This window comes from Quercus robur, chromosome 5, assembly GCF_932294415.1.
Source record: "Quercus robur chromosome 5, dhQueRobu3.1, whole genome shotgun sequence".
NCBI classification, from domain to species: Eukaryota; Viridiplantae; Streptophyta; class Magnoliopsida; order Fagales; family Fagaceae; genus Quercus; species Quercus robur.
The window spans coordinates 26657424-26665881 of NC_065538.1; the positions used below are offsets into that span (position 1 = coordinate 26657424).

The following is an 8458-nucleotide window of genomic DNA, read 5'->3' on the forward strand; positions in this document are numbered from 1 at the left end:
GACTGATATAATTAGCAATAGAACAGAAATAGTACTCTTGCTACAGGTTTATTGATCGCAAAAGGGTAGATAGTGTAAAACATCTAAAGGTTCAAAAATTAGAGATGTGGTCAATATAGCTATGCTTATTTGATTTCTTAAATAAGATTTCTATCATATATCTCCGAAAAAAAATTGAAAAAAAAAAAAAGAAAAAAGAAAAAAAATTATAGCCACCAACTGATAAATCAAAATGCAAAAATAAGTTTCAACGTATCAAAATTTTCATGTCACTATAGATGTCTGAGAGGATAACTTTGCTTTAGGGTGAGGTAGTCCAATTGTATGCTCAACTGCATTTTTGCAATCATTGAAAGCCTAGTAAGACCTAATCGAGAATGATCACTGTGTGCGAGGAACGCCTGTGGTGATGGAATATTGGATATTTGGATGGTTCAATAAGATCAGGAGCACAAGTACCATAATTCAGCAAGGTTCTTCCAGGTAACCGGGATGAATAACTTTGATTGGCAGAATTCACCTATTAAACCAGCAATATCATCATGCAACAGTTGGTTCAACAATTTGGCAAGGTGAAATATTCAAATGAAAACAAATATTCGATAAATCTAGCCAGAAAACAGATGGAAATTCATACTACATTTATGCTAAGAGATATTGCTATTCACATTTAGTGGTGAATGAGAAGTTACAAATTAAATTTCATGCTTAAATAGATATAATTGGTAACAAGCCATATGTGGCTATTAGAATCATCTGAGGTTGCAATTAATCATGATAGAGGTCAAGAATAATTGTCCTATTCACAATAGAATTCTATAAGAGAACAGTGATTAGTCAAGAATGTAGATTCCACCAGCCCCATTATTAAGTAATCTTGTTTCATTGAGAATTCTTCATATTAATCCCTCACCCAAAACCTCATAATTTAAAAAAACAAAAGCACTTCAAGACATTAAAATTTCGGTTGTTATAACTTATAAGCAGTGTTCCAACGATGGTCTAATTCCTCACAAGGTACAACAATGTAAGGACAAGTTGCATCTAAAGATCGTTAACCAAGGTTTTTAGCTTAATAGTATACGTAGTTATCGTCCAATTATCCAATACTATAGATAAAACACATACTATGCTGTGAAATTAGACTCGGTTTAAATCAATTTTTATTTTACTACCATACAAAATATCAACTTCAATTTAGTAAATAAAATGTGGCAAAAATCAAATTGTTTCTTACCGTGGAAGGAATCCTACAACAATTTGGATCACCAAATACTGGGGGCGGCATTTGAGCAAGTGGTGGAATACCCATGGCGATGTGTGGAAATCGATTCTCATTATGCTGATATGCTGTAGTAGCCTATATCATTGACGGAAGCCATTAAAGACTTACAAATTTCAACCGTATTTAGATACAACAATGGTTGTTGATATATGGACTTTACCTCTATATGAGTAGAAGCCATAACAAAGTTAACAACGGCATTTTATTTTATTTTATTTTTGAGAAAAACGGCATTTTATTTTAACATGCTGTTTTATACAATATATGAATAAATTTGGGATGGATGGACTTACCTTTACTGCCTTTTCAGTATCACTTTTCTCTGTATGTGAAATTGGGGAATCATTTGGAGCTACTTCCTGTAGGTGCATGAATATTATAGTCACATTATGAAATGTGTGTGTTATTTTGAGAGAGAGAGAGGAAGGAAGAGGGAGAGAAATATTACAGCTTCATTCAAAGATAGGTCAAACACACTTTGTTTATGTTTTCTCTTATTAATTACAAGTTGTCGCATAAAATGTTTCTGAGCATGACTAGCAACTTGAGCGGGGGACCTAGTGATTACAAAATTGCTTGAAACTCCTTTCCAATCACCTCTTCCAAGCTTCTTCAACCCAATTAGAAATAGTTTATGCTCTTCTTCAGTCCATCGTCTCCCTAAACAAACAAACAACAAAGTATTTTACAAAGTACTAATAACAATTATGTCCAACAATAACTAATTTTTAGCAAACACCATATTGAGACAATTTTTTACTTTCTTAAAAAAGAAAATACGAGATTTCTTGTTTTTAGCCGTTGTTGTGCTACAAGCCTAGATATATTTAGGAATTCAAATTCATAAATTTTAATTAGTGAATAATTAAATAAATGCTAGCCAATTTTACTCTCCACAAATCAATCTAGAAAGTATATATTCTCGAGTAATTATAGCATGTAAGGATTCATAAATTCTTGAAAATCAGATTTCATTCAAAAATATATTGGACAAAATGCAAAAATATACACAAAAGGAGAAAAACACCCCCATCTAATTAAAATTATAATATCTTATATAAATAAATATATAGATTTTACTGAAGATAAATTCCAACAACAAAACCAAATATAAAGGAAAATCAGTGATGAATTCCATCCGAAACTAAAACTTAAAAGTAGTTTTTTTTTTTTTGGGGGGGGTGAATAATTAAAGTAGTAAAAATTTGTAATGAACAAGCAAATATATAGATTACCAAACTCTAATCTTTAACCCAAAAAAAAGAGGAAAAGATAAAAATAAAAATAAATAAATCCCATGTTCACACAAAACACAGTACGCTATAAATTAAGACGCACAAAAAGTTAAAAGTAGTAACAATAACAGCAGTACTAACTATAATATAGAACACACACTGAAATATGAAGGGAATATATCTACCATAATATATATATACGTGTGCCGTTGTCGTGGCTAATTTTTCATGTCACAAAAATCAGATTTCAGTCTAAATTGTACGTGAAAAATTACCACAATAAACAGTTAAAAACAAAAGAGCAAAAAAAATTAAAAATTCTCTCATATATTATTATAAATCATATATCAATGGATATATTTTACTGAAGATCATTAACCTAACAAAGCCCAACAACCAAAAAAAACTGTGGTGATCGAATTCTATCAGAAACCAAAACTGAAAGTAGGTTTTTTTTTTTTTTTTTTTTTAATGAATTAAAAGTAATAATTTGTAAAGAACAAGCAAATATATATATTGCCAAACCATAATCTTCTAAAAAACAACTTTTAATCAAAATAAACAAATCACTCATGTACAAAACATAAGTCTTTTAAATCAAAACTCATCCAAAATCCAAATAAGCAAATATACACACAAAAAAACTTACAAGCAGTAACCCATATATAAGAACAAATAATATAAAACAACAACGATTTAGGCATAATATGTATGTATAATTAAACTCTTCGTTCTCACAAAAACATCCTTACGTTGATTAATGCCATTAGCGAGATCCTTAGCATCATCTTCTTCGCCATCTTTGCTCTCGACCTTTTCGTAGCATGGATTTTCCATGCTAACGCGATTCTTCATAGCATCCTGATCATGATCATCCCCGTTGTTTCGCAAACACACAGCAAAAAGCTTGACACATTTGCCAGTGGCAATACCGCTGGAGTTGTGAACATTGAGCCCACAATGCAAGCACTTTCTTACACTTAGAGAATCCCTCATCACCATTGTTCTAGCTGTCTTCCAAAAAGACAACCCCTACAATAAACAAAAGAGAAGAAGCAAGGAAAATCTCGGTCTGTAGTGTATGGGTGTGCAAAGGCTTATATAATGTGGGTTAGTATATATAGTGTTCTTGATCATGAACACTGTTAATATTACTGATTGCAAAGAAATCCTTGTTTACCAACATATATAGTGGATAAGTCGGTGATTCGGTCATTCCAAATATAGTGTTCCTCTACCCCGTCGGATATGTGTCATGAGTCTCATGAATAAGGTGGTGCGTGTTACCAAGTTTTAGGATTTAAACCATAGCAATTTACAGTTGGCCCCTCAAGCTTTTGCATTAGTCCTAAAAATAAAACCCTAAAAAATCGAATTGTTAAAAAAAAAAATCCAAATACAAAGTAGCAAACCAAGTTCCATATTAGCATTCCCTCAAAAAAAAAAAAAATCATATTAGCAATATATATATATATATATATATATTAATCAAGATCATAATTAATCTAATTAATTATCTAGTTAAAACTTTATTAAATCTAAGACAACTGGAGTCTAAAACCCTAACATGATTCATTAAGATGGTTAATTTACTTTAGTTAAAACTTTATCAAAGTTTTTGGTGGCTAGTTAATTTAATTAATTATCTAGTTAAAACTTTATTAAATCTAAGACAACTGGAGTCTAAAACCCTAACATGATTCATTAAGATAGTTAATTTACTTTAGTTAAAACTTTATTAAAGTTTTTGGTGGCTCATTAATTACTAATATATCTCAATTTATTTATATATAATTTTTAATTAATATACTAGTAAATATATAAATTTAAGCCATAACTTAAAGAATGCTGAATGAGAAATTACACTCTTTTACTTTTCCAAAATTCAATTGAGTTCTGTACTTATAATCTATTCATTTAAATCCAATAACTTTCTTCCATGTTCAATAAAGTCCTTTCATCCTCTTTTGGTGCAATGTGTCATGAAGTGTCTTAACTCTTAAACACGATCGTCTCAAATGTTCATTTAAATCCAATATCTTTCTTCCATGTTCAATGGAGTCTTTTTATCCTCTTCTAGTACAATGTGTCAATATTCAATAAGTGTCTTAAACACAATTGTTTTGCTAGTTATCAAATTTTGAAACATCATTTTAGGGGCACTTAATGACAACCCACTTAACAAAGTGGATGAAAGGACCATATTAAATAAAAGGCAAGATTTTAGGATTGAAATGAATAAATTAGAAATTACATGATCGAATTTTATTTTAGTAAAGTTAGAGAGTATGATATATATATATATATATATATATATATATATGTGTGTGTGTGTGTGTGTTAACTAACAGACCCAAACGACATGATATGCTGATGTGAGCGTGCTTGCCTGCTTGGATTTGAAAACGATGTCGTTTGGGTCTGTTAGTTAACACATGAATCGATGGATAGGACTAAAATAGTTCCTGTCTTTATACTTCATACCACACCTCCAAAATTTGTGTAGAGCAAAAGCAAGGCAGGTAGGGACGAGGACAAGTTAACTATACGTATTTGGCTATTTCTAATTAGGTGATTTAGACATTAATGAGATAAAATATAAGAGAAAATGAATGATAGCCATGAGAGTAAAAAAATAAAAGAAAAAAAAATGAATGATATCCATGAGAATATTAACAGAGAGAGAGAGAAATCAATTTTTTTTAGATGACAATAGAATATGTACCAAAAAAAAAAAGAATTATATATAAATACGTATAAAAAATTAAAATTATATATCAAAAACAATTTAAGTATATATCAAATCAAAATTCATGTATACACATTTGGGGCAGGGTGATGTAACAAAAACTCATCCTGGCCTCGTCACTTATTTAGGACTGGATGAATCCACATAAGGGAGAATGAGTCGAGCACGAAGGTAAATTTTTGTCATCCTTTAATGTGATCAACCTCAAAGTTCTTGTGAACAAATTAATACTTTCATATAAAGCTATATTTTTATTATTGGTTATAACAATAACAATCTCAGGCATATTCCAAATGATCTAAGGATCCATCAATCCATGTCCTATCCACAATATGTTGTTAATCTTGGAGTTCAAATCATTTCTCCTTAAACTTTCAAGCACTTTGTGTATAGGAAGGTGCCAATTAAGTTATAAGATTCTTGGCAATATTTTTGTGAATGTAGTAAAATTGAATGACTTATTTATAAACTATTTTTGCATGATTATTTATTTTAAATTAAACATTTTTTAGTGTCACTCGTTCAACAGATGATGCAAAAAACAAGATATTGGATGAAAGATAATGAAATATTGGAGTACACTAAAATTAAAAACTTCACAATAGATAGTCTAACCAATCCCTCCATCATCACAAACCCTACCTATGGAGCTCAGAATTCTTCCATATACTCTACTCAAAAAGTTTATCTAAAAGTTCATTATTTACATTCTCCCTAGCAAAAATAGGTATATGAAATGTAATAATGCTACTACAACAAGAGCGAGTGGCACCATCGTTTTGCAAATGCGGATCATAGATTGTTCTATTATATCCTAAAAGGGCTTGCTGAATTTGTCTAGAGTCTTTTTCAAATAGAAGAACATTGTCCAGAAATGTTCAGAGTGTATGAGTATAGAGTGTATGAGTATAACGGAAAGGTTAGAACAAATGATTTTGAGGTGCTTCAGGATAATGTATTGTTGTGAAAATTGGGTGAATAAATCTGTTTACACAAGATTAAAGAAGAGAGAGAGAAGATAATATGACACAAGGAATTTACGTGGTTCGGCAATATGCCTACGTCCACGGGAGGCGATAGAATAATTTTTTCACTATAACTGTGGAGATTACAACAATGACTTGAAAACACTCTCACACAAACCCAAACCCCAAATACACCCTTGGTTCTCTCACAAATAAATAGAGAACACCCTATTGTATTTAGACAATTTGCAAGACACAACTTCCTAGCTCTGGTGCACACACACAGAAGAAGCTATTTTGCTATCTCCCTAGCTCACGTAGGAACTCTCCTTTTACTTCCAATCAGCCTTGTTGATCTCAATTGCTCCATCTCTATTTATAACCAAGCTCCAGCCGAAATACCAAAACTTTCAGCACACTAGAGACTTCTATTGTTAAGGAAGTCAACAATAGTGGCTAAGCATTTATTGCCAAAGAATTCATACAATTCGGCTAGCACACTTCTTCTTGACAATTCATGAATTCAATGAAGTCACATATTTCGGCTATGCATGAATTTGGATTGCATGTATTTTCGGCCAAAAGGTGAAGCATGGATGCATCTAAAATGTTCCAGAACATGAGAGAATAGTGCAATACTTCTTTCAACATAGAAGTCAAATATTTTAGCCATGCATGAATATTGTTCAAGTCGGTTTTGTTTCCTTGCCATTTTCTTTGACTATTCATACAACATAGCATTTAATGCTTAGCCGAAATGTTAATCCACTGTCATTAAAATTCAAGCCATTTCAACATGTATAGTTTTGATGACATATGGTACTCTTGCTGATGATGATCGTAAGAAATAGAAGTGTTCCGATGGAAACAGGTTTGTAACTACATGTATAGGCAAAAGATGTGATGGCAACAAATAGTATATCACTACAAGAAAAAGGGTTTATTGTAGCGAAAAGAATCATTGCAATAGTTGACACAATATATTGCAATAAAATTTGAAGTATAGGTTGGTGCAACAACAAAAATTTGTTGTAATAAACTCCAAAAATTTCAATTACAACTTTGTTGCAATAAACAATTTACTGCTTTGAATATCATGTAGTAATAGACTATTACTTCACGAATTTTATTGCAATAGATTGCAAATAATTGGAAAAAAAATAATTTAGATCAAATTATTGTAATTTTATCTTCGTTGTAATAGATAACTACTTCATTTTACCATTGTTATAGACTAATAGATTATAAATAATTGATATAAGGTTATTGCAATGATATTTTCATTGCAGTTTCATGTTTGTCATTGCAATAAATTGTAAAAGAATTTATATTAAATTATTGCAATTATAACTTCGTAGCAATAAGCTATTAGTTCAAAATTTTTGTTGCAATAAATTAATATCAATTTATTGCAACAATTTCTTCATTTTAAGTTATTGCAACAACTTTCCATTATGTATTAAAGCTTCTACTGCAACTAAAAATGATAAGTCCTTGCAATTTATTATTGTTGATGCAATAATTTAACACTTTTGAGTTACTATTGCAACAATTTTAACCTGTAAATGCAATATTTTGTCTAATACTACTATATATATATATATATATATTTTTTTTTTTTTTTTTTTTGTTGTATTAATACTTGATGTAATAAACTCATTTTGGTGTAGTGTACTTGCCCATGTGTCGCAGAATAGTTCAACCATCAGAACTGGTAATTCCAGCAACTCCTGAAACTTCTGATGCTAATGATGCTAGACCATCCTCTTCAAAAGGTAATTCATCTTTGAAAGTCTCATCACTTCTATAACTTCTTGAGAAATCAAGAGATGATAACCCAGCTACAAAGTCAATAATATTTTCACAGTTTCGTAAGATGCTGATGTTACTTGCAGAGCCGCTAAAAGTTGCTAGTTTTAGAAGTTTGTCTTTAGATGGGACTACTAATGAAGAGGTAATGGTTAAAGTGATCAAAGAATTTGGAGATCCAAGACCAAATGCACCTACAGTTTTGCTTGCAAGTCATCATGCCTCAGGTATGGGGAAAAACCTAATAGCTACTTCTAGAGTCTATTTCTTAGAGCCATGGTGGAATGCAGCTCTTGAAAATCAGGCAGTGGATTGGGTTCATCGGATTGGCCACAAGGAGGAAGTAAAGATAGTTAGGATAATTGCTAGAGATACCATAGAAGAGAGGATATTAAAGTTACAGAAGAAGAGGTAG

At 31.0% G+C, this 8458-nt stretch overlaps 2 protein-coding genes across 2 annotated transcripts; one reads left to right on the plus strand and one right to left on the minus strand.

The window, feature by feature from the left end:
- Nucleotides 1-367: 367 nt before the first annotated feature.
- LOC126728033 (transcription factor KUA1-like) lies at nt 368-3522 on the minus strand. Its single transcript, XM_050433916.1, has 5 exons — nt 3273-3522; nt 1791-1945; nt 1579-1644; nt 1238-1360; nt 368-520 (listed from the first exon to the last, which is right to left on the minus strand). Exons 1-5 carry the CDS (start codon nt 3520-3522, stop codon nt 368-370), a joined length of 747 nt encoding a protein of 248 aa, XP_050289873.1.
- Nucleotides 3523-7050: 3528 nt separating this feature from the next.
- LOC126728034 (putative SWI/SNF-related matrix-associated actin-dependent regulator of chromatin subfamily A member 3-like 1) lies at nt 7051-8458 on the plus strand. The gene is made up of 3 exons (XM_050433917.1): nt 7051-7105; nt 7905-8009; nt 8130-8458. The coding sequence occupies exons 1-3, from the start codon at nt 7051-7053 to the stop codon at nt 8456-8458; spliced, it is 489 nt and encodes a 162-aa protein (XP_050289874.1).

Bases quoted from the DNA above. Each gene is read 5' to 3' on its own strand.
- LOC126728033 (XM_050433916.1), bottom strand. From the start codon at position 3,522: ATGGTGATGAGGGATTCTCTAAGTGTAAGAAAGTGCTTGCATTGTGGG. The intron at 1,946-3,272 runs GTAAGGATGTTT...TTGTTTGTTTAG, and splicing joins CGCTAATGGCATTAATCAAC to GGAGACGATGGACTGAAGAA. The intron at 1,361-1,578 runs GTAAGTCCATCC...TCAATGATATAG, and splicing joins ATACTGAAAAGGCAGTAAAG to GCTACTACAGCATATCAGCA.
- LOC126728034 (XM_050433917.1), top strand. From the start codon at position 7,051: ATGGTACTCTTGCTGATGATGATCGTAAGAAATAGAAGTGTTCCGATG. The intron at 7,106-7,904 runs GTTTGTAACTAC...ATTTTGGTGTAG, and splicing joins AAGTGTTCCGATGGAAACAG to TGTACTTGCCCATGTGTCGC. The intron at 8,010-8,129 runs GTAATTCATCTT...TGTTACTTGCAG, and splicing joins TAGACCATCCTCTTCAAAAG to AGCCGCTAAAAGTTGCTAGT.